The following is a 27,302-nucleotide window of genomic DNA, read 5'->3' on the forward strand; positions in this document are numbered from 1 at the left end:
TTTTGTAGAATTTGTTTTTCTCAAATATTGTTTTTCTCGAAAATCAAACTCTTTGTGATGTTTGGGCATATTATGCAGAATTAGTTGGCATATAGGACTGATAATGGGATTGATATGTGCTCTGATATTATCATTATGAGCCCAGTATAGAAGGCTTGATATGTTTTCTTTTACATTTAGGTAGCCAATTCAGATTTGTCTGAAGTAATCAGTGACTAAGGCGGAGATTTTAAAATGCGATTGCCCTGCTAAATCTGCTTAGTAGCCTATGTGAATTGTGTTTGGAGGTCTGTCCAGCACCATCACTGGTGCCTCATTAGGGCTTCTGGCAAAGAGTTCCAGCACTGAATGGGCAGAGAAACTGAACTCTCCCATCTTCTAGAAGTGGTTTCACCCACTTAGGCAAATTAGAAGTAGCGATGTAAATATCGGTTTAAAAAGTTAACCAGTTAAACTATTAAAATGATATTGTTTAACTGGTTAGTTGTTAACCGAGGTCGCTCTGGCTGGCCTGGCGGGACTGGGGACCCTCCAGATGGCTGGCACGAGGTGGCTGAGGCTGGGGTCACTCTGGCCAGCCGGCGCGGGGTGGCCGTGGTGGGGCCACTCCGGCCAGCTGGCGGGGCTGCGGCCAGGGCTGGGGTCGCTCTGGGGCTGCTCCAGCGCAGCCGGGGCTGGGGTCCCACCGCCCGGCTTGGGGCGGCCTGGGTTAACAGTTAAGGTTGGTTAACGGTAAGCCTAATGCTTACCGGTTAACCGTTGAACCTTTTACATCCCTAATTAGAAGAGTAGCATAAAGCATTTTGCAGTGCAGTGGCTGTACATGTTATATGGAAAGAGGACTCTAGTGTCTGGGGCTTTCATTTCAGAGGTTTTCTGAGCATTAAATTCATCCCCCTCTAAAAAAAATTTTTTTTTAAAGTTAATTTTTTTTTGTCTTTACACCATAAAAGTGATTTCTCATTGATCAGGTGCACAGGTGGTGTGACGGGGTATACCAGACCCTTTGAGGCCCCCTGCTGGAGGCCTCATTGCCCTGCCACACCCCAGCCCAATAAAGGGCAGTGGAGAGGGTCCACCAAGCTGCCTAAAGTGGCTGTGTGAGGGCACGTCTTCACTACCCGCCGGATCGGCGGGTAGCAATCGGTCTATCGGGGATCGACTTACCGCGTCTAGTGAAGACGCGATAAAATCGATCCCTGATGGCTCTGCCATCGACTCCGGAAATCCACCGCGGCAAGAGGCGGTAGCGGAGTCGACGGCGGCGCGGCAGCGGTCGACTTGCCGCCGTCCTCACAGCCAGGTAAGTCGACCTAAAATACGCCACTTCAGCTACGCTATTCACGTAGCTGAAGTTGCATATCTTAGGTCGACCCCCCGCTGTAGTGTAGACCTAGCCTGAGACACAGTCAGTCAGGGCCTAGTATAAGAGGAGCTGCAGGGCCAGGGGAAGTTCAGTTCCTTGCTGGAGCTGCAGGAGCCTGGCTGGTGTGTGGCTGGCTGATGGAGCTGCAGAACCCCAGACAAGGCAGTGCTGCCAGAAGCCGGGGAGAGCGAAAAGGAGCCCTGAGCTGGTTGTAGGGACTCCATTAGGACAAAGCTCTGTGGTAAGGGTGAAGACAGCGCAGAACCGTGGGGAAGTGGCCCAGGGAATTAGAAAAGTCATGTGACATAGTTAAAAGGACACAGCAGACCGCTGCGATCTACGGGGTCCCTGGGCTGGGGCCTGGAGTAGAGGACGGGCCCGGGTCCCCTCCACCCACCACCGTTAGCCACTGGGGGCGGGGAAGTGGCCTGGACATTGAGGCACCCCAGAGAGGGAACTGAACTGTAGTAGCCCAGCTGGAGAGCTACAGTCAAGAAGCCCAAGAGGGCGAAGACATTGTCTCCAGGGCAGGAGCCCTGGGGCACTGCTCTATCCCAGAGTAGGGACAATCAGAGAGAGAGAGAGAGCGGTCGCACACACTTGGCCAAAGAGGTGCTCCCGAGAGGTGAGTGCACTCCGTTACAGTGAGCTAAAAAGCACTATTTAAAACATAAAAACAAAGCATACTCTTTGGAAATAAAAGTAATTAGCTGTGTGTACTCCATTCCCTATACCCTGCTCCTGTCTTAAAAATCCTTGTCCTAGATTGAAAATGTAACTTAAATTTAAATGGGAAAATTGTAAAATCCTGAATAATAACAGTCATAAAAAATCTGAGAAATTTTAAACTGTATGGGCCAAATCCTGGCTCCCTAGAAATCAATGGCAAAAAAATCCAGTTGATTTCAGTAGGACCAGGATTTTACGCGAGAAGTGAAAAAGTATTTTACTGCTATGTCAGAGGAAGACTTTATACCATGAGTACCATAAGTTCTGTTGTAACATTGGTTACACACATGGTATTGCATAACTGAAGAAAACCATATATATTTTGAGCCTTTAGAAATATTTACTTCTGTTACTCTGTTAAATGACAGCCATATATTTGAATGAAATAACAGCACAGGAACTTTAGTTTATTTACCCAAAGCAGACTTAGATTTGGGAAGAAAATCAATGGATGTTTGGAGGTAACATAAATATTGTAGTTCAACTATGTTTTCTTAAGTGCTGAAATTAGTGTAGCAAAGTCATCTGCAACAAAAGCATTGGTAGGCAGTACTTGCTAGGTTAGAAATGCCATACAGGTTGGCGTGTGGTGTTTTTTTTTTTTGCTTCTGAATTTTTAAACGTTATACAGACTTAATTCTGGAATGAGTGCATTGCAGGTGGCTTCTGTAATATCTGAAAGTAGGGTGCTGCTTGTTCATATTTTATAGTTTGTTAAGAGGTTTCTTTGCTTGGTTTTTCTGTTTGCCATATGTTTGCTCTTGGTCTAGTGACTTCTATGCCTGCTGTACTGGGCAGCATGAATGTGAAAAATTTCCCCTTAATACTCTAACACTATCTTTAAAATATGTACATATTATATATATAATCAGTGCCCTAAAAATGGTATTTAGATTACAAGGAAACATTTGTAAGGGAAGCAGAAATCTGTGAAAACATTTCATTTTGAAAACTGCTGATCTGCCAAGGAAGGGGAGCAGTATAATTTTTCAGTGTCCTAAATTTGTTGTAAATTCCCTGCTTCTTATTTTAGTAAATAAGCTTTCTGCAAGAAACAGAAATTTATTCTTATATCCACTGAAGGTGCATGGAAATAAAATGTGTAATCTTGCACTGGTGGCATTACCTTTTTCCTCCATATGTTTTAACAACCCTTTCATACTCTCTCTCTCTTTTTTTTTTTTTTTTTTTTAAGTTGTCTCTTTTGGGCATGAAGACTTTTAGTCTCTTACTGATAGGTGATCTTGCAGAATGCTTATATAGCAGTTGAAGTATCCCACAGATGCCAATGACATAAGAAATATGGCTATTCATTTTTTTCTGTATGTCTTAGGCATACATACGTTTGCCAGGATTAAAGGTGTTTTTGTTTAGACTCTTTCGGCTGCTATCCACATTACTGAACTGATTACATATGTCTTACAATGCAGCTTTTTATTGATTAGTATACACATATCATTATTATCATATGGTTTTCCTCCCATTAACTCAGGACTACAAAATACATATTACATACACTTCTCCAAATCCCCTTGTAATTTATCTTCCTTTTAGATTTAAGTGAGTTTCCAGCCCAAAAAGCAATCTTAATTTTTCTTTTTAAAAATATATCTGACTGGCAAAAATTGATAATCAAGCCTTCATATGTTGCAAGAAGACATTTTACGCCAATATCTCTTTGGATATTCTTGCCGCTGTTTCTGCCATTGTATGTACATTTCACTTGTAATTTCTCTTGTTTGAATACATCCTATAGTGATTTCTTTGTATCTCATAAAATATCAGTATTAAGAATTACAATAAAATTGAATTTGGTGCTACTTCAATAACTACTCCCAAATGTTAATGTTTTATCAGTTTTAACAGCTTAGGGCCTGATGCTGCAAACCCTTACCACCTTTGTTATATTTAATTCATTGGGACTAGTCAAGGTAGGGAGTGCTTTGTCCCCCATTCTTGCAATCACTTACTTACATTGAGCTTGAGGACTACTCAATGTGTTTGCAGGATCAGGGCCTATGTTGGATAATAAAGGGTTTCGGGATTAGGCATTTAAAAAAAGTTATAATTTAAACTATTTCCCTGCATTGAAATTCATGAAACTAGTGGGCCCAAAATTTAAAATGTGCATAACATTTCACAAGCAATAATGAAGTTTACTATTTGCATATTTGCTTTTACATATGATTTGAGGGTATGAATGTGCTTTATATATGTCATCCATCCAGTATTAAATAAGCAAAGTTTATGAACCCCTGTGATTTTACACTTGTATTTTGTTTAGAGTATTAATAAACCCAAACTCACCAAGGATACCTTTATGAATACCTTTTGTTTGGGTGACATGTATTTTTTACAACCCATTTGTAGTGCACGGACTCTGATTTATGCTAAAAATAAAAACCTATGATGTGTTATTTTGGCTTGGCAGAAAGAATGCAATGAGCTGTCAAAGGCAAAGAATATGCAGAAGCTGTAATTCCCATTTTACCATTGAAGAATAGATTTGGCTGGATTATGCCTTCAATACTAATCTGTTTCTGTGTGGCCAAACAGATTTTTGGAGCCCTTCACAGCATATTTACTTTCTGTTCTCTTCACTTTGGGCCAAATGTTATAAAGTAGTATATTTTTTTGGCTCATGCAGTGTGGTGATGTGAAAAAAAAAAAACAGTAAAAAGAAAAAAAGTAACAAGTTAAAACATCTGATCTAGAATATTTTTGAATTGGAGTTGTCACTTCATTACATTTGGTCTTGGTGAGTTGTGTATTTTTAAATTGATTTTTAATTATGTCATGCTTTAAAGCGAAGGATGCTTAGACTGCTTCTTTAAAAGTTGCAGTAGAATACACTTCAAAATGTTTGAACATATTTTATTTCGTATTAAATTTGAAAATACAGCCTTGTCCTGTTTAGCATGTATCTTGTTCCCATTACAGTACAAGTTCAGTTTCCAAACATCCTGTGTAGGCTCCGGTGTTTAAGGGCCTTAATCTTCTCCTTATGTTGGTTATGCTTATGATCCCATACTTAACCATTATCATCTTTATCCAACCATCTTCAGTAACTTCCCAAACATTTTTGATAAACAAGATTGCACTGTAAGTTTTTATAACTCTTCTCTTTTTAGTATTTAGTTTTGAAAAAACAATTAAATTCCCTCCTCCTTTTCCCCCCATCCCCAACTAGATGATAGCATCTCTGCTGCAAGCACATCTGATGTCCAGGACCGTCTTTCAGCTCTCGAACTGAGAGTTCAGCAACAAGAAGATGAAATCACTGTGCTGAAAGCAGCATTGGCTGATGTTTTGAGACGTCTTGCTATCTCTGAAGACCACGTGGCCTCTGTGAGAAAGTCAGCACCAAGTAAAGGTAATGATGCATATTGTGGATTGGAGTGAATTTGACAGATTCTAGCTTTTCATATTGGAATGTTAACACTTGGAAATTTCTCATTGGGTTTGTTTGCTATCTTAAGCATGAAAGCAGCAGTCAATAAATTGACTTTCAGTTATTTTTCACCAACATCTTTTTTGATAGGATAAAAATCTGAAAACTGAGATTGTCTTTTTGCCCTTTGCAGTAGAACATCAGAGTTAAGAACACTTTGAGAGTGGAGGTTGTTAGTAACTCTGAAATGTTTGTAACTCTGAACAAAACATTATGGTTGTTCTTTCAAAAGCTTACAACTGAACGTTGACGTAATACAGCTTTGAAATTTTACTATGTAGAAGAAAAATGCTGCTTTCCCTTTATTTTTTTAGTAGTTTACATTTAACACAGTGCTGTGCTGTATTTGCTTTTTTATTTTTATCTATTTATTTATTTATTTATTTATTTGGTCTCTGTTGCTGCCTGATTGTGTACTTCCGTTTCCAAATAAGGTGTGTAGTTGACTGGTCAGTTCATAACTCTGGTGTTCATAACTCTGAGGCTCTACTGTACTTATATTTATACAAGATCTTCCGTGAACTCCACCTTACTCCTTGTAAAAAGACCACTTTCTACTTAGAATATAGTATACTTTACATCAGGATTGTTTAACCTGCATCCTGAGGTCTGGATGCAGACTGGTGGATCTCTAATCACACAGCCAAGTTCTTCCTGTTAACTGCAAGGTGAGAACAAAGATGGTTAACTGAAGACTCTTACTGGAGGTTAACTAAAAAATGTAAATTCCACTTTCTGTTTATCTATCAAGGAAAAGGCAAGATGAAGGAAATATTATAGAGGGGTGTACTTTAAAAAAAAAAAGTGTATATTTACACGGAAATTTTTCACCACCCTTGTGCTCCTTGCAAATTGCCATGTGACCACTACTGTCAAATGTTCATTAACATTTTTACATCTACTTTCTTCATGTACTATGTATATATGTTATATTAAAAAATTGGGATAAAAGAAGATAGACATATTTTGTGCTAATTTGCACAATATGTAAGAACTACAACTACATTAAAAAGTTAGCAGAGATGATTCAAATAATTTTTAAGGGTCTTCCAATTCTCAGAATTAGAAGTGGGTATAATTGTGTGTATTCCCATCAAACTATCTACCCCAATTATTTGCCTTTAACTGAATTATACATCCTTGATTCTCCACTGTTACTCTAGTTTTGAAATCAGTGGTGTCACATCAATAAATTGGAGTAACATAGTGGTGAATCAGGGCATGTGTATGTTTATATACATATGTTTTATATGTTCAAAATATGAAAGCTGAAAAATACTGAAATTTTGTAATGGTTTTAGATGTAGAACAGCATTGAGATCTAATTATTGTAATTGTTTTTTTTCATGTCCCCATGCCAGATGGAAGGAAGTGTTGACACTTAATTGGCATTGACTCTGAATCGTTCTATTCTGTCTTATTTGCTAAATGGTAGACAGTCGTTATCTGTGATTCAGCTTTCTTTTATCTCACATTTATCATGCCTCATCAGGATTCAAACTTCCTTGTCTAACATTTTGAATAAACAAAGTACTAGCAAGTATTTGAGATAAGTACAGTAACTCTATGTTGCAAGCTACTAATTTTTGCAGAAAAGTGATACTTTCAAGTGAAAAATCATGGACAGAATGTACATACTTGGGGGCCACAATTTTCATACTTGGATGGTTAAAGTGCGTAGTTTCTCTTTAGGCATTTACATAAGTGGCTTTATTTTGGAGGTGCTAGGTACCCATGGCCTCCGCTGAAATCAGGAAGCTGTAGGTGCCCAGAACCTCTGAAAGTCAGAGGTGAAATTCTGTGCCCATTGACGTCAATGGCAAAACTCCCCTTAATTTCATAAGAACATAAGAACAGCCGTACCGGGTCAGACCAAAGGTCCATCTAGCCCAATATCCTGTCTACCGACAGTGGCCAATGCCAGGTGCCCCCAGAGGGAATGGACCAACAGGCAATGATCAAGTGATCTCTCTCCTGCCATCCATCTCCATCCTCTGACAAACAGAGGCTAGGGACACCATTCCTTACCCATCCTGGCTAATAGCCATTAATGGACTTAACCACCATGAATTTATCCAGTTCTCTTTTAAACGCTGTTATAGTCCTAGCCTTCACAACCTCCTCAGGTAAGGAGTTCCACAAGTTGACTGTGCGCTGCGTGAAGAAGAACTTCCTTGTATTTGTTTTAAACCTGCTGCCTATTAATTTCATTTGGTGACCCCTAGTTCTTGTATTATGGGAATAAGTAAATAACTTTTCCTTATCCACTTTCTCCACATCACTCATGATTTTATATACCTCTATCATAGTCCCCCTTAGTCTCCTCTTTTCCAAGCTGAAGAGTCCTAGCCTCTTTAATCTCTCCTCATATGGGACCCGTTCCAAACCCCTAATCATTTTAGTTGCCCTTTTCTGAACCTTTTCTAGTGCCAGTATATCTTTTTTTTAGATGAGGAAACCACATCTGTACGCAGTATTCGAGATGTGGGCGTACCATCGATTTATATAAGGGCAATAATATATTCTCAGGCTTATTCTCTAACCCCTTTTTTATGATCCCTAACATCCTGTTTGCTTTTTTGACCGCCTCTGCACACTGCGCGGACATCTTCAGAGAACTATCCACGATGACTCCAAGATCTTTTTCCTGACTTGTTGTAGCTAAATTAGCCCCCATCATATTGTATGTATAGTTGGGGTTATTTTTTCCAGTGTGCATTACTTTACATTTATCCACATTAAATTTCATTTGCCATTTTGTTGCCCAATCACTTGAGTATTCGAGATGTGGGCGTACCATCGATTTATATAAGGGCAATAATATATTCTCAGGCTTATTCTCTAACCCCTTTTTTATGATCCCTAACATTCTGTTTGCTTTTTTGACCGCCTCTGCACACTGCGCGGACATCTTCAGAGAACTATCCACGATGACTCCAAGATCTTTTTCCTGACTTGTTGTAGCTAAATTAGCTCCCATCATATTGTATGTATAGTTGGGGTTATTTTTTCCAGTGTGCATTACTTTACATTTATCCACATTAAATTTCATTTGCCATTTTGTTGCCCAATCACTTAGTTTTGTGAGATCTTTTTGAAGTTCATCACAGTCTGCTTTGGTCTTAACTATCTTGAGCAGTTTAGTGTCATCTGTAAACTTTGCCACCTCACTGTTTACCCCTTTCTTCAGATCATTTATAAATATGTTGAATAGGATTGGTCCAAGGACTGACCCTTGGGGAACACCACTAGTTACCCCTCTCCATTCTAAGAATTTACCATTAATTCCTACCCCGGTCTTTTAACCAGTTCTCAATCCATGAAAGGACCTTCCCTTTTATCCCATGACAACTTACTTTACTTAAGAGCCTTTGGTGAGGGACCTTGTCAAAGGCTTTCTGGAAATCTAAGTACACTATATCCACTGGATTCCCCTTGTTCACATGTTTGTTGACCCGATCACCTCTAGAGCCCTTTTTAAATATTGGTGTTACATTAGCTAACTTCTAGTCATTGGGTACAGAAGCCGATTTAAAGGACAGGTTACAAACCTTAGTTAATAGTTCCGCAACTTCACATTTGAGTTCTTTCAGAACTCTTGGGTGAATGCCATCTGGTCCCGGTGACTTGTTAATGTTAAGTTTATCAATTAATTCCAAAACCTCCTCTAGTGACACTTCAATCTGTGACAGTTCCTCAGATTTGTCACCTACAAAAGCCGGCTCAGGCTTGGGAATCTCTGTAACATCCTCAGCCGTGAAGACTGAAGCAAAGAATCCATTTAGTTTCTCCGTAATGACTTTATCGTCTTTAAGCGCTCCTTTTGTATCTCGATCATCAAGGGGCCCCACTGGTTGTTTAGCAGGCTTCCTGCTTCTGATATACTTAAAAAACATTTTGTTATTACCTTTGGAGTTTTTGGCTAGCCATTCTTCAAACTCCTCTTTGGCTTTTCTTATTACATTCTTGCACTTAATTTGGCAGCGTTTATGCTCCTTTCTATTTGCCTCACTTGGATTTGACTTCCACTTTTTAAAGGAAGTCTTTTCATCTCTCACTGCTTCTTTTACATGGTTGTTAAGCCACGGTGGCTCTTTTTTAGTTCTTTTACTGTGTTTCTTAATTTGGGGTATACATTGAAGTTGGGCCTCTATTATGGTGTCTTTAAAAAGCGCCCATGCAGCTTGCAGGGATTTCACTTTAGTCACTGTACTTTTTAACTTCTGTTAACTAACCCCCTCATTTTTGCATAGTTCCCCCTTTTGAAATTAAATGCCACAGTATTGGGCTGTTGAGATGTTCTTCCCACCACAGGGATGTTGAATGCTATTGTATTATGGTCACTATTTCCAAGCGGTCCTGTTATAGTTACCTCTTGGACCAGCTCCTGCGCTCCACTCAGGACTAAATCTAGAGTTGCCTCTCCCCTTGTGGGTTCCCGTACCAACTGCTCCATGAAGCAGTCATTTAAAGTATCGAGAAATTTTATCTCTGCATTTCGTCCTGAAGTGAAATGTTCCCAGTCAATATGGGGATAATTGAAATCCCCCACTATTATTGGGTTCTTAATTTTGATAGCCTCTCTAATTTCCCTTAGCATTTCATCATCACTATCACTATCACTGTCCTGGTCAGGTGGTCTATAATAGATTCCTAATGTTATATTCTTATTAGAGCATGAAATTTCTATCCATAGAGATTCTATGGAACATGTGGATTCACTTAAGATTTTTACTTCATTTGATTCTACATTTTCTTTCACATATAGTGCCACTCCACACACACACCCCCCGCACGACCTGTTCTGTCCTTCCGATATATTTTGTACCCCAGAATGATTGTGTCCCATTGATTGCTCTCAGTCCACCAGGTTTCTGTGATGCCTATTATATCAATATCCTCCTTTATCACGAGGCACTCTAGTTCACCCATCTTATTATTTAGACTTCTAGCATTTGTGTACAAGCACTTTAAAAACTTGTCACTGTTTATTTGTCTGCCCTTTTCTGATGTGTCAGATTCTTTTTTATGTGAATGTTTCTCATCTGATCTGGCCCTTACATTATCCTCCTCCATCCTCTGCTCCTGACTAGAACCTGGAGATTCTCTATCAGTAGACTCTCCCCTAAGAGAAGTCTCTGTCCGATCCACATGCTCCTCTGCAGCAGTCGGCTTTCCCCCATCTCTAGTTTAAAAACTGCTCTGCAACCTTGTTAATGTTAAGTGCCAGCAGTCTGGTTCCACTTTGGTTTAGGTGGAGCCCATCTCTCCTGTATAGGCTCCCCCCATCCCAAAAGTTTCCCCAGTTCCTAATGAATGTAAACCCTCCTCTCTACACTATCGTCTCATCCACGCATTGACACTCTGAAGCTCTGCCTGCCTACCTGGCCCTGCGCGTGGAACTGGGAGCATTTCTGAGAATGCCACCATAGAGGTCCTGGATTTCAGTCTCTTCCCTAGCAGCCTAAATTTGGCCTCCAGGACATCTCTCCTACCCTTCCCTATGCCATTGGTACCTACATGTACCACGACCACCGGCTCCTCCCCAGCACTACACATAAGTCTGTCTAGATGCCTCGAGAGATCCGCAACCTTCGCACCAGGTAGGCAAGTCACCATGCGGTTCTCCCGGTCATCACAAACCCAGCTATCTACGTTTCTAATGATCGAATCTCCCATTTCAGTGGAGTCAGGATTTCATCCCAGGTCACTTAAGAAAAAAAGGAAAGAGGCTTACATTTAAATGTGTGTTTTTTAACATGCAACCTTTTGGTCCTAAAACACCTGACCCAGTCCTTTTCCCATACAGAGCACCTCATATTGTCTAGATCACAGAAATGATTGTATCTGATTTTTAGAAATGTGAGGTATATTATCTTAACTACTTACAGAAGATATGTGTCTGTACAGAGAGACACTCCATGTACTGAAAAATATATCTCAATAGCACTGGAAAGAAAAATACAATCTCCCATACCTCAAACAATTCCTAAAACTGTCCGTATCGGTCTGACTTTTTGCATACTACCACTAAAAAAAAAAAAAAAAAAGTACAACAAAAAGTGTGTGTTAAAGAGCATTTCACTCATTGACTTGAATGTTTTACTAAAATAAGGGAACAAACACAAAAACATTATTCAAATGCTAGACTTAAAAGTTTTCAGATACACACTGTTGCTCTGTCATGCTCATCTTTGGTTGTAAATAAATAAATTATAGGCCAAATGTCCAAACTAATGAGCACCTACAAATTTCACTGTAGTCAGTGTCTGAAGTGGATTCTCTTTACCTCTGAAAATCAGACTTATAAATGGATTTTTGTGCCTGGATTTGAACATTTTAACCAATAGTCAGAGTTTAATCAGAGTTGTTTAAATCTCTTCATATAGCTCCATTCCTCTGGTATTTAGTTTTAACAATGATTTTTACTATTGTTGATCTAAATTTCACTCATTTTAGTGGGGGAAAGAGAATACACCATCAAAGCTTTTAACTTTGCTACTATATATCTGCATAAGTGCATATTAGATAACATTTATTTATATAGTAGCATTGAAGTATTATACTATTGTTAATTGTATTATTGTTTCTTATTTTTGTATGGTAGTGCCCACAATGTGCTTGGAACTGTCCATAAATATACTGAGTCACTGTCCCTGCCCCAAAGCGCTCACAGGGTATGTCTACACTACGAGAGTAGTTCGATTTTACTTAAAGCGAATTTGTGGAACCGATATTACAAAGTCGAACGTGTGTATCCACACTAAGGACAGTAATTCGACTTTGAGTCCACACTAACGGGGCAAGCGTCGACATTGGAAGCGGTGCACTGTGGGTAGCTATCCCACAGTTCCCGCAGTCCCCGCTGCCCATTGGAATTCTGGGTCGAGCCCCCAATGCCTGCTGGGGCAAAAAATGTGTTGAGGGTGGTTTTGGGTAACTGTCGTCATTCAACCCTCGCTCCCTCCCTCCCTCCGTGAAAGCGCCGGCGGGCAATCAGTTCGCGCACTTTTCTGGTGATTGACAGCGCGGACGCCACAGCATCGCGAGCATGGAGCCCGCTGCGATCATCGCTGCAGTTATGGCCGTTGTCAACACCTCGCGCCTTATCATCCACCTTTTTCAGAGGCAGATGCTGAGAAATCGGGCGAGGAAGCTACGGCAGCGCGGTGAGGACATTAAGTCTGAGAGGGGCACAGACCTCTCACAAAGCACGGGACCCCGCGCCGTGGACATCATGGTGGCAATGGATCACGTTGATGCTGTGGAACGGCGATTCTGGGCCCGGGAAACAAGCACGGACTGGTGGGACCGCATAGTGCTGCAGGTCTGGGATGAATCACAGTGGCTGCGAAACTTTCGCATGCGTAAGGGAACTTTCCTGGAACTTTGTGAGTTGCTGTCCCCTGCCCTGAAGCGCAAGGACACCCGGATGCGAGCAGCCCTGACTGTCCAGAAGCGAGTGGCCATAGCTCTCTGGAAGCTTGCAACGCCAGACAGCTACCGGTCAGTCGCGAACCACTTTGGAGTGGGCAAATCTACCGTGGGGGTTGCTGTGATGCAAGTACCCAACACAATCGTTGAGCTACTGCTCTCAAAGGTAGTGACCCTGGGAAACGTGCAGGTGATCATGGATGGCTTCGCTGCGATGGGATTCCCAAACTGCGGTGGGGCTATAGATGGAACTCACATCCCTATCCTGAGACCGGACCACCAGGCCAGCCAGTACATTAACCGAAAGGGCTACTTTTCAATGGTGCTGCAAGCACTGGTGGACCATAGGGGACGTTTTACCAACATCAACGTCGGATGGCCGGGCAAGGTTCATGACGCTCGTGTTTTCAGGAACTCTGGTCTGTTTAGATGGCTGCAGGAAGGTATTTACTTCCTGGACCACAAAATAACTGTTGGGGATGTGGAGATGCCTATAGTGATCCTCGGGGACCCAGCCTACCCGCTAATGCCCTGTCTCATGAAGCCCTATACAAGCGCCCTGGACAGTGAAAAAGAACTCTTCAACTACCGGCTGAGCAAGTGCAGAATGGTGGTGGAGTGTGCTTTTGGCCGTCTCAAGGGGAGATGGAGAAGCTTACTGACTTGCTCGGATCTCAGCGAAACCAATATCCCCATTGTTATTGCAGCTTGCTGTGTGCTCCACAATCTCTGTGAGAGCAAGGAGGAGACGTTTATGGCGGGGTGGGAGGTTGAGGCAAATCGCCTGGCTGCTGATTACGCCCAGCCAGACACCCGTGCGATTAGAAGAGCCCAGCGGGACGCGCTGTGCATCCGGGAAGCTTTGAAAGCTAGGTTCCAGAGCGACCAGGGTAACCTGTGACTATTAAGTTTGTTTAAACAGAAGCTGAACCTGTCCCCGTTTCTTTACCCAGTTAATGTTGACTATCCTCTCCAGTTACCAACCCTCTTCCCCCCCCTTCCAACACACCTTTAAAAATAAAATAAATGAAACTTTGTTCATTAACACCGTTTTCTTTATTAAGGATTTCGCGGTAAAGGGTTGAAACTGGGACGCAGACTGTGGTGGGGAGCAGGTGTAGTGATGGAAAGGACGCTTCTAAACTCGAGGAATGACAGGCTCCTGCTCCTAGAGCGGTCCGCAGTGGTGGACTGGTTGTTTCAACGGAGGCTGCCACTCCTCCTTTTCGGGACTCTGTGTGTGGGGGCTATGTGACTTTGTGGCGGGGGAGGGCGGTTACAGATCCCCTGCTGCGTGGCTCTGTCATCCAGGCTAAGGACCGCTGCATAAGATCTTTAACCGCCCTCCCCCGCCACAAACTCACATAGCCCCCCCCACAGAACGTGAAAACCACCTCCCAGACTGACCAGGGTGCCTAGTGACTGCAATGTGTGTGTGACCTTCTGCTGAACCTGCCCCCGTGTCTGTACCCTGGTAAAGGTGACTGTCCTCTCCAATTACCAACCCCCTTCCCCCCCCTTCAAAAGAATATTGTCCTCTAAAAGAACATGACAGAAACAGTAATTAAAAGAAACGTATTTTTTATTAAGAACTACACAGTTAGGGGATGAAACTGGGACAGGGGCTTGGGTGAGGTGCATTTGGAGGGAAGGAAAGGACGTATCAAATCTTTGGGAATGAGAGCCTTCTGCAATTTGAGCAGTCTGCAGGGGTGCAGTGACTGTTTTCACGGCCCCTGCCGCCCCTCCTTCTTGGGACTTTGGGTGAGGGAGGGATGGGACTTTGTGGTGGGGGAGGGCGGTTAGCGATAGAATGCAGCGGGGCTCTGTCCTCCTGCCTCCGGTCCTGGAGAACATCTACAACGCGCCGGAGCATGTCCGTTTGCTCCCTCATTAGTCCAAGCAGCGTTTGAGTCGCCTGCTGGTCTTCCTGCCGCCACCTGTCCTCCCGTTCACTGTGTGATCGCTGGTATTGCGACATGTTCTCCCTCCACTGGGTCTGCTGTGCCGCCTCGGCTCGGGAACAGACCATAAGTTCTGAGAACATCTCGTCCCGTGTCCTTTTCTTTCGCCACCTGATCTGCGCCAGCCTCTGGGAGGGGGATGCCAGGGTAGCTCGGGAGACACTCGCAGCTGTGGGATGGGAAAAAGGGAGTGAATTCCTCAAAAAGATACATTTTTGCAAACAATGAATATAGTCTTTCTCTGTGAACAAGACCATGCACAGTACCTATCACGTGTGCACTCAGTACAAGGTCGAATTTTCACATTGAGTGCCTGGGGTCTTGCTGTACAGATCACACAAGTGGGGCCGGACAACGGAATTCTGCTAGCAGACGGCCATGGTAAGCCGTAGACTTTTGGCTACTTAAAGCTTAATTTACAGTAGTGCCCTCTTTTCACGTTCCAAGCAATGCTCCTAGCGTTGGCCAGTTCCTGCTGCCGGCGAGCCGGCCAGCATGAACTCTGCCCCTGTCCCACCCCCGTCGTAGCTGTCCCCGGGAAAGATCCCTGCATGCTGCCGGCGAACCGCTCAGCAGGAACGGTTCGCCTCCCCGCCCCCACCGCGTGGCTGTAAACCGCCGGTTACAGTTATTTAAAGGAACAGTCCCCATACTAAAATTCCCCTAATTCAAAGCAGGTCACCATGAGTGATGTCACTCTGATGAGGATTACGAAGACAGAGAAAGACCGCATGCTGCGTGAATGCCAGCAAACACCAGGGCCATATGCCGCCATGCTTTGCCAGGCAATGATACCGGAGTACCTGCTACTAGCCTGGCGCGGAAAAGTTTCCTACCATGGAGGAGGCAATAAGGCCGCTCTCCCCAGGAACCTGATGCAAAGGCTTTCACATTACCTCCAGGAGAGCTTCGTGGAGATGTCCCAGGAGGATTTCTACTCTATCCCCAGACATGTTAACAGATTTTTCCAGTAGCTGCACTGGCAAGGACTAAAAAGTTAAGCGCCTAGGGCAAACTAATCATTAAAAAACCATTGCTAACATACCATGCCTATTCTATTCAAAATAAATGTTTAAAACACTTACCTACTGATCCTTCCCCTGATTCACGGTCCGGGTTACCGCCTTGGGAGGGTTGGTAGGGGATCTCCGTGAGGGTGATGAAGAGATCCTGGCTGTCGGGGAAATCAGCGTTGAAAGCGCTGTCGACTGCCTCATCTCCTTCCTCATCTTCCCCGTCCGCGAACATCTCTGAGGAAGCTGCCGTCGACAATACCCCATCGTCAGAGTCCACGGACAGTGGTGGGGTAGTGGTGGCGGCCGCACCTAGAATGGAATGCAGTGCCTCGTAGAAACGGCATGTCTGGGGCTGGGATCCGGAGCGTCAGTTTGACACTCTGGTCTTCCGGTACGCTTGTCTCAGCTCCTTGATTTTCACGCGGCACTGCGTTGCATCCCGGCTGTATCCTCTCTCCGTCATGGCTTTTGAGATCTTCTTGTAGATCTTCGCATTCCGTCTTTTCGATCGCAGCTCCGAAAGCATGGACTCGTCGCCCCACACAGCGATCAGATCCAAGACTTCCCGATCAGTCCATGCTGGGGCCCTCTTTCTATTCTGCGATTGCATGGTCACCTCTGCTGGAGAGCTCTGCATTGTTGCCAGTGCTGCTGAGCTCGCCACGATGTCCAAACAGGAAATGAGATTCAAACTGGCCAGACAGGAAAAGGAATTCAAATTTTCCCGGGGCTTTTCCTGTGTGGCTGGTCAGAGCATCCGAGCTCGGACTGCTGTCCAGAGCGTCAACAGAGTGGTGCACTGTGGGATAGCTCCCGGAGCTATTAGCGTCGAATTCCGTCCACAGTAACCCTAATTCGACATGGCCATGTCGAATTTAGCGCTACTCCCCTCGTCGGGGAGGAGTACAGAAATCGATTTAAAGAGACCTCTATGTCGAAATAAATAGCTTCGTTGTGTGGACGGGTGCAGGGTTAATTCGAGTTAACGCTGCTAAATTCAACATAACCGCCTAGTGTAGACCAGGCCACAGTCTCTATTCGGAATCTAAAGTCATAAGTAGTTTTTGCCACAGAATGGCAGTTTTTAATGACACAAACTTTCCTCTAATCCTGTAGATCCCCAAAGAGAGACATAATTGGGGAAAGCCGAGTAACATGAAGAGGGAAACTGAAAGGAAATAAAACAGCATAAGCACTGGATCCCACTATCAAGATCTTCAATGCCTATAGATACACTATTTGAAAACACATTCATTTTATTAGATCTGGGATTCAGATTTTTTTTATGTTCAGACACATTTAACACTAAAATCCAAAGTCGTTTGGAAGGTTTCTGTTTTATGCGAATACTTTGAATACTATGCTTCCAGACTTCAAGTCAAAGAAATGCTAAAAAGGGGTGTGCGTGTGCTTGTATACGTACGAACAGCTGATTTTATCCCTTTTATAGATAGGCGGATACATTTTGACACTACCATTGTTCCCTTTGGAATGGTCTCACTTTCAGTCTCCATTCTGTCTACCAAGACAGCAGATGGACTTTTTTCCTGGGGAAATGTCTGGGAATATTTTATTCAGTAACTGTGAAATTTTGCACAGTTTAGGGTGCCCATAACTCCAGATCTACTGTTTCTGCCCTAATTTAGCCATATACTAAGGTCTTAAGTAGGATGTAGGGCCATGAAGGGTCCTCTGGGCTGGGTGAATTTCACTCAATGAAAAAATTAATAAGGCCTCTGCTGCTTGCAATTGTAACCAATTAAACCTCTTCAGTGAAAGGGTTCTGAAGCTTCGTGGCTGAATGGTAACATAGGAATGTCTAATTCTAACTTGTGCCTTGGGAAGTTGTTTACACCTGTTCATTCACAGTTACAGAAATAGTGAAAGAAAGGTCGAGGCATTATTTTAAAATTGTGTTTAACTATGTATACACAATATACAATATCTAACATTAATGAATTATAACTAATTGCTGCTATTTTTATTTTATAGAGGAAATGGCCCCTTTGTGTTGAAACACCTAACAGAGTAAAAGGCATTGCAACTGTTGCATTAGTTTCACTATTGATGACTGGATATTTTTATCATGATACCTGAGATGTATAGGACATTATAGAGTGGCAGAAAAGAGATGTTTAGTGACATATTGCCACCGGTATTTTAGACTTCAGGAGTAGCTTTGGGCCAGCATTAGTTTAGCCGTAAAAGTTAATATTTGGAACAAACATTCCAAAATATGATTGTACTGTACACTAATAAAAAGTGTAAGGATCAGGGACCACTGCGTGAGAGAAGTATCTCCATTTGGAGAATACAAGGATATCAGCACTTGTCTGTTAGTGGGCAACTCACAAAGCAGAAGGAAGATATTTCTGCCTCTGTATCTTCCACCAAGAAGCTCTCTTAGATACAGGAAATCCTTTCAAAATGATAATGGAAGAAGGTTGTTATAAAGCCTCTCTGTCTCTACACAAACTATGCACATGTATGCAAAGCGATAGGAAAGGCTAATAAATCCAAGGAAGGTATTAAATATTATTGAAGTTATTCTAGTTCAGAGAAGAATTAGTGGTGCTGTCCTAGCCTCTGCCCATACACAAGCATCCCTGTAAGTTAACACAGATGCTCCCTTCTGAGATAATCTTAATGCTTATGTTTTAAAGCAGTTTACTTGTAGCTGGTAAACTGGCCATCTACTTTTTTATGATTATGTATTTAGATGACACTATTCCTGCCCTCATATGTGTTGAGCTACTGAACTAGGGCATGGGTGTTCAGTAATCTTAGGGGCTTTTTTGATAGGCAGCTTCAATAGTTCTGTAAGTGCCATCTCTTTTGTGGGAAGTTCTTTCCTTTTGACAGCCTTGAAGTGTTGGTGCCACATGCCTCTTTACTTGATTACAGCAGTTGACGCTTATAGTATGTGCCAAAAAAAGATTACCTGAACGCTGGAGGAAAGGGAAAGCATAGAGTAGTCTGGTACTTGTGGCTGCCAGCAAAACAGATTGTATCACAGTTGGTGCCTGGGATGCTCTTGGGGTGTCAAAATGTATGTAACATGAGAATGCAGCTTGTAGGCACTGTGTGTGAAGACAAGTCCATGACACACAATGGTACTAGTAAAGCAGCTCAGGGTAATCATACTAATAAAGGCCAAGATGCATGTGCTTCCTGTTTCAAGAAGTTGCTATCCAGTTGAAAGTATATATATATATATATTTTCTCCTATCATGCCCTCTTTTTGACTAGAGGCAAAAATGAGATTTTGCACACTTTGAATCTCCAGATGGAGCATGATGCAAAAAATAGGAGAATGCAAGAACAGAAATTTATAGCAATCTGCTCCTACACAAGCCCAGTTAATAGGTTGCCACAGAGAGGGGCTGGTTGTCAGAAGATGGAAATGTCTTGTGTGAGAGTACAGGCCAGCGCTGGAAAAGGCATATATTACACTTTGCACAGAGGTGTCTAGGACAAGCCAGTGGCACTTTGTGTGACAATGCAGGTTTTTTTCTTTAGTGGATTTGCGGTGATAGGAATCTGAAGAGTTCCTACTTGTTTTGTTTTGGTATGCAATAGTGTGTACATACCCCAAATACACAGCAAACCTAAATCAAAATCCTATTTCATTGCAATAATTTGAGCAGAAGATTTAAGATGTGTTTTTACCTGATCTTAACTCTTGTTTCATTTCAATAATATTAAAATGAGAAGTTGGATGGCCAAAAATGTTGATTTTTTTTTTTTTAATTTAAAAATGCTGACTTTAAGAGCAAATAGTAAACTGTGTGGGGAAAAAAAGCTTAAGATATCCTTGCACTTAAATTTTTAGTCATGCTTAACACATGCTAATTAACACAATTGTAGATTCTAGTGTAGACACTTCAGGACATGATTTACAATTGCTGGATTAATAGGTGTTAAAACACAACTACAAATTCAAGACCGACTCTGATGGTTGGAAGTTGCTGTTAGCCATGAATTTCCGTAGAAAGGAGGGTATGGGGAGGGGCATCATTTAAGCAATCCTAGGCTAGGTCTACACTACCCGCCTGAATTGGCGGGTAGAAATCGATATCTCGGGGATCGAATTATCGTGTCTCGTCGGGACGTGACAATCGATCCCCAATTCGACGCTCTTACTACACCAGCGGAGGTGGGAGTAAGCGCCGTCGACAGGGAGCCACGGAGGTCGATTTTGCCGCCGTCCTCACAGTGGGGTAAGTCGGCTCTGATACGTCGAATTCAGCTACGCTATTCGCGTAGCTGAATTTGCGTATCTTAAATCGACCCCCCCTGTAGTGAAGACCTGCCCCTAGAGTTGTATCTGTCTTATCAAGGCCAGCAACTGCAAGCTTGCATGTATATCACTTTACTCATGGGAGTAGTCCTGTTGAAGCCTGTGGGCTGTATGCTCATGTTACGTACATTTTGACACCCTTGAAATCTTAATGTCTTTCCCATGCACCGGTTATTATGCCATGTGCTCTTTTTATGTTAAGCTTCTTTCTTCTCTATTACTTCCTTTTTCATTTTTCTGTTCTTCTCTCTCTCTCGTCTCTTCTTTCAATTTTCCATCCCCTTTAACCCCTCTTTGCTTTCTTACTCTACTCATACTTGTAATTATTTTGGACTCTCTTCTTTCCCTCCTTCCATTTACTTTACATTCTTTTGAAGACTAATGGGAACTAGTGAACATTTAACCAGCTTCCTTCTGAAGAGCTTATTTTTACATCTTATATGAATATCAGTTATATAATTATTAGATATATGCACTTACAGCTGTATTTATCAGGAAAAATAAATTAGGCTAATAGTTTACCTCTGTGTGTGGTTTTAAGTGAATAAAGCAGTGTGCCATTGTCTCAGAATATATGTATCTGTCAAGTAGTCTTAAATTCATCAAAGCTTTATTCCAATTCACACAAGTGAGGGAAGGTCATAATAAACAAATTAGAACCATTTTGGGGGAGGCCTGCCGTTCTAAAATCCTGAGACATACAGTTAGAACTAAAAGCTATCGTTTTATCACAAGACACATTTTCCAAAGTTACTACTGTCACTTAAATGTCATTTGCCTGCATTTCCCCCCCAATTTAGCTAATAAAATCGATTTCCTTTTTTTCTGATTCTGTGGTTATGGAAGAAAGGGAGGGAAACAGATTTCAGGTTTATGGTGGTGGTCTTTGTCTAATCTTGCTTATCTTTCATTCACACACTTGTATACTTGACAGATTTTAATGAAAGGTCTCTTTTGAACTCAGCAGATATTATTATTCTATGAAAATTATCAGAATAGAGATGGAATCCATTATCCATGAAAGACATTTTTACTACTTTGATCTCACAGTTTGGCTTTAATCCTGGTCACCACTCACTGGATCTCATTTTACATTCAGCTTGCATCCGGCTCTTGTTCCGAGCCAAAAGATAAAGCTGAGTGCTATTCAGTCTGAAAAATTACAGACTGTTTATGTTAGTAATTGACATATAATGTGATATTGGCAGACATGCGCAATTTGAATGCTGAGAACTTCGTTGTTTTAGTCTATTGAATTCCATCCTGAATTTGTGTTTTCACTGCAACTTCATTATTACACTCTCCTTTGAAGTTAAGCCTGTTTTGGCTGATATGAAAGGATATTTTTACAGTGGGAGACGGAAAGATTCTAAGGGTATTAATGTAATTTGGAGCCTTATGATGAGTATAGAGATATTCGCTAGCCATCATCCACTGGAGTGCTGCAGCTAGGATCAGAAACATTCTGATCCCCTCCTCTGATGATGGAGAGCCAATTCATAAAGTCCAATACTCAGAGTCTGCAAATGGGTTAGGAATTAACCTCAAGTGTTTTGTTTTAAAATGTAAATGTATTTCCATTTTTTAGATTAGATTTTTTTTTAAATTATTTGGGATACTAATTAAAAAAAAATCCTGAGCCTTTTTTAGTTCACCTTTAAAAAAGAATGGAAGTCCAATTAATGAATGTCAAAGTCGAGGAGTGTGAAATATTTGTAACATTGTGCAAAACTACTTGGAAATTGTGGAGTTTTAACATTTTCTTACAAACTGAAAATTCACCCATTTTTCCTCAAGAAATTCTAAGGTACACTTTTCTTTAGTAAAGACAGGCTAGTTTTACGGTGAAGATGACTTCTTTCAGGGAGCAAACTGAAATTCATATTTTTGATTCAAAAGTAGCCATTTATAATGAGCAAAATTTGGGAGTTACAAATTTAGATGAAAGTAAATCACACAACCTCTTTTACTGCAGCCTATGCAGCACACACAATTCCCCCTAGAACTTGATATTTTGATTGCTATTTGGAATGTGTCCAAGTATTTCTTATATCACTTCTGAATTCCTTATTTCTGTGAGGCTAGGTTACAAACAATAGCTGCTCCAGTTTTACTAAACTCAGTTTTTAAATTGATTGAATTAAACTAATGCAAGTCCCTGTCTAGACTAACTTAAATCTCAAGTCAGTAAGTGTTCTGTGAATCCCCCTAGCATGTTTGTGGTCATTATTAAAATAATAATTTGAAAGGAAGTCCTTTAATTTAAAAATAAGTCACCACAATCTACTGTACAGATGAGAATCAACCCTCTTACTGCTGCCAATATTGTATGGGCGAGAGCACATTGTAGCTAGGAAAGAGCTGTATATAATTGATCTCAGATTTTATTCATGGATAAGGTTTTATTATTCAGTGTAAGAGTCTGAGACATTTTATCTTAGTATAGACAGTTCCTTATAGATGTAATGTCATGAGCCCAGTATTCGCATTAGTGTTCTCTCCCTGTGGAGGAGAAGGTTGTACATGTTTTCCATCTGATTATGTGCCTGTATCAGATGTTTCTGATCTGAAGCACTGTTTCTGTGTGCACTTTACACACAGCTTGTCCATTGAATCTTTTGTGTCTGTCAGAGAATTCAGAGTTGTTACACTTATATCTCCCATTCCCATTTCTGCATAATTTCCTCAATGGCAGCCTGAGATGTATTGATCTATTACCTCATACAGAAAGACAGAGAAGGGTCACCTACAGTTCAAGAGCAAATCAGGAGCCTTGACATATTGTACCTTCTTGGATAAGATGATTTACTTAGTCATTGAAAATAAAACAAGCTCATTTATTTTTCCAGTTCATGTTGGTTTATGGCTTTGCTGCTATCTGTGTTATGAAAACGTGTTTAGGGTATTTTAAAAATATGTTGAATTTTGAAATTAGAATCTTTATTAAAAAATGAAATAAAACATGTCCACAAAAGTAGTCTCTAGAGCATGGCTAGCTGAGAAGAATTGTGTTTGTTTGACTTGTTGGGGGCAAGAGGCTGGGAGAGGGGAGGGGGAAAAAAAATCAAAATGATTTATATATCATGGGGTGTTTCAGAGCCGATCTCTTCCCCTCTTCTTCTACTCTACCCAGGTTTTTTCCTGACTGCTTCTTTTGTCCTCTTGACCTGACTCTGTCAGCTTTCAGTAGTACTCTGTACATTTGGAGCAGCCTGCTAATCGATGTTTCCCCAACCCTCAATCTACTCACATATTTGTTAAATCACACATTTTCTTGACATACTTAACCTGTTACACACAAAAAAAGGTTAAAATAACATGAATAAGGTTGCAAAGTCAAGCACTCAGAAGTCAGGAAATGCCAGAATTAAGGTTGCCGGTGCAAATGTCAGTAAACATCAATTGCACCATACACAGACAATCAGTGAAAAATTATATACATTGATGATAATCAGACTTTACAGATAGGCAAAGTAAGAAAAATGGTGCTTGAGAACTTAGTTTGTATTTAAGGATATTTATTTTGTATATTTTGACATCTGATGTTGACAATTTGTGTTTTAATGGTTATAAAGCTTTAATTTTTTGGAATCTCAATGTCTACTGTCTTTAAATAATTATACTGACCCCTTCATTGTCTGACCCACACATCATTTCCCACAGCTGTGAACATTTAAATAGAAAATTTAAATTTAAATAAAAAAGGTGAAAACCTGTAATTTCCCAAAAAGTGAACATTTAAATTGATAAAAATAGAAAAAAATGCTTTAAAATAACCAATATTATCCATTATAATTATATTTAAAAAATTGAATTCTGCCATGCCTAACTCTAATGCAGTCTTTAATCTTATTTAGTATGGCTAAATAACTCAGTGGTTTGAGCATTGACCTGCTAAACCCAGGGTTGTGATTTCAATCCTTGAGGGGGCCATTTAGGGAACTGGGGTAAAAATCTGTCTGAGGATTGGTCCTGTTTTGAGCAGGGGGTTGGATTACATGACCTCCTGAACTCCCTCCCAACCCTGATATTCTATGATTCTGTGGCTTAAAACCAACAATGTTAGATGTCCAAATCTAGGCTGGCGATGATGCAGAGCAAATGGCAGAGATACCACTGGGATATGATTATTTGGGACGTTGATTGACCAGTCCATAGTCTGAAGTCTGTTTCTGCAACCACAAATAGAATTGTGTCTTAGTCCCCATTTATGGAGAAGGGATGTGCGGCTGCAATTCAAAGTGGACCATATTTTCCATGGAATTGAAAAGCCATTGGGTTCTTCGGCTGAGTCCTTGATGAGCTGTTTATTCAGGATGTTAGCGTCCTTCCGCCTTGCCTTGTCATTGATCTTCGGGTGGAAAACCGTGAGTCTTCGAGCTTTTGTGCTGCAACCCAAAAAGATTTTCTTGATTTGAATCAGAATGTTGGTGTATTACTTAGATCTTCTTGTACTGGGAGACCATTGTTCCCTCGAGTTTGATGGAGCTTCTGAAGAATTCTCAGGTTATAACAAATTTGGGGTGGGTGGATATATGTCAGTATGGGAAGCCATGTTCTGGTGTTGATTCTACTGTGGCCATAATAATCCACATAACAATGTTGTGATCATGTAATTAGAGACTGTCTATTCACATACTGTTGTTTCCACAGGATCCCTGCCTCATTCAGAGCACAGGGGGACCTGCTTTGTAGATGAATCAGGTAGGGTCTGTAGGACACCTGCCTGATTTGTTTCAGAAATTGGAACGTCTGTAGTGAATGAGACAGTGAATTGCAGGAGAAGAAAGAAGGGTCTCATCGCTCAGGCAGTTCAATGGTGCCCTGGAGCACTGGATTCTATTCCTGCTTCTGTCACAGAGTTCCTGTGCGAAGCTAGGTGTAAACCAAACTTTGAACAGCTGGTCACTAACTGTGTGTTCCTCATTTTCTGGGTGCCCAACTTGGGACTCTGGAGTCTGTTGAGCACTCACAGCTACAGCTGATGTCTTGGGAGATGTGATTTGAACACATATATAATGCTACATGCTCTGAAATACCAGATTGGGTACCCAAAATTAGTAGATACATTTGCTCTCAATCTCCCTGTGCTTCAGCTCCCCTTCTGTAAATGGGAATAATAATACCTCTTCATCTCTCTAGGATGCTGTGAAAATAAATTCATTAATATTTGTGAAACACTCAGATATGATAGTGATTAGCACCATAGAAAAGCCCATGAGGAAAGTTTTAATTCGGTCTTCAGAGCCATGTTTGAATAGTGTGCAGTAAGTCATAGGACTACAGGTTGAACAGCAAGGTGAAAACAAAATATTGACTAGCTGCTCATTAACTGAGCACTGTACATCCTGTGCACTGAATGATCTAGGGATCCTGTGGGAAAAAATAGTATGTGATCATGTAATTAAAGACTGTATCATAATGCATATGTACAAGGGGACTGAATTAAGGTTTTACAGGCGACCTAAGTTCTGGCATTTTCTAACTTCCTAACTGGTGAGTGTTTAACTTTGTTTTTTTAAAAACCTAGGAATTTACACACACAAAACTATTTAAAAACATTATTAAGGTTACAAACTGGAAAACAGAAATTCCGTCATGTGGCATCATATTGACACTTACGTAGTTCATCAGAAGGGTTGGAACCTTTAGATCTGCCTCACTGACATCTGCTACTTGAGCTAATGGAGTAACTGATGGCAGTAGTAAGTTGTAACCCACTGCCTGTGGGCTAGCACTAGAAGGGGATAAGATGCTTTGCCAGAGGGTTACATAGATATTTGCTGACAGTAGAAGAATGGTGAGACTCGGGAATCTTGGGTTCCATTGCTCATTTCCTCCAAGCTTAACCCATTCCACCCCGTCCCTGTCCCAGTTCTGTCTTTTCTTGTTCCATCCTAGCCAGTCCCCAACTACGATCCACAGGCTTCTGTCAGGGTTCCCTCCCCACTGTGAACTCTAGGGTACAGATGTGGAGACCTGCATGAAAGACCCCCGAAGCTTATCTCTACCAGCTTAGGTTAAAAACTTCCCCAAGGCACAAATTCTTCCTTGTCCTTGGAATGGTATCGCTGCAACCACCAAGTGAGTTAGACAAAGATTTAGGAAAAGGACCACTTGGAGTTCCTGTTCCCCAAAATATCCCCCAAACCCCTTCACCCCCTTTCCTGGGGAGGCTTGAGAATAATATGCCAACCGGATAGGTTAACAAGGTGGGCACAGAACAGCCCTTGGGTTTTTAGGACACTAAAAATCAATCCAGTTCTTAAAAGCAGAACTTTATTATAAAGAAAAAGTAAAAGAAGCACCTCTGTAAAATCAGGATGGAAGGTAATTTTACAGGGTAATCAGATTCAAAACACAGAGGATTCCCCTCTAGGCAAAACTTTAAAGTTACCAAAAGAACAGGAATAAACCTCCCTCTTAGCCTAGGGAAAATTCACAAGCTAAAACAAAAGATAATATAACGCATTTCCTTCCTATTACTTACAATTTGTAATCTTAGATGCTTAGTTCAGGTATGGCTTTAGGAGATGTATTTTCCCTGCCTTGGTTCCTCGCTGACCCGGAGAGAATACACAAAGAGAACAAAACAAAAACCTTCCCCCACAGATTTGAAAGTATCTTCTCCCCTTATTGGTCCTTTTGGTCAGGTGCCAACCAGGTTATTTGAGCTTCTTAACCCTTTACAAGTAAAGGAGGGATTTTATGCTACCCGTAGCTGTATGTTTATCATCCCAGTCTCCTTGCTTAGCCAGCACTAGTCTCCCACTATGGACTTCCTGCATCAGTTCTGGTCTGCTCCCCACCAGTTCCAATCTTTCACCACTCCTAGTGCAAGTCTGCTTGCCCTGCCATTCCTACTTTCTCCTCTACAATCCCCCTGTCTCCCCAATCCAGCCCCAGTTTCCCCCCTCCCAACTGCTCTTCCAATCTATCTCTTTTGCGCAGCCTTGCCTCCAGCTTCCACATTCCCCATCTCCACAGGCTTCCAGTCTTTGGCCCTGGTTCCTCATTTATTCTCAGTGACCAAGTCCCTGCT

General features: G+C 41.6%; 1 protein-coding gene across 1 annotated transcript in view; it reads left to right on the forward strand.

Annotated features, from left to right (window-relative positions):
- The window catches only part of EML4 (EMAP like 4), a 156,444-nt gene that overhangs the window by 26,495 nt on the left and 102,647 nt on the right, over positions 1–27,302 (forward strand). Inside the window, exon 2 of the mRNA XM_065402276.1 lies at positions 5,286–5,468. Within this exon, the coding sequence (XP_065258348.1) occupies positions 5,286–5,468 (183 nt within the window). The remainder of the gene's footprint in view (positions 1–5,285; positions 5,469–27,302) is intronic.

The sequence above is a fragment of the Emys orbicularis genome, chromosome 3, assembly GCF_028017835.1.
Source record: "Emys orbicularis isolate rEmyOrb1 chromosome 3, rEmyOrb1.hap1, whole genome shotgun sequence".
In the NCBI taxonomy this organism is placed as follows: Eukaryota; Metazoa; Chordata; order Testudines; family Emydidae; genus Emys; species Emys orbicularis.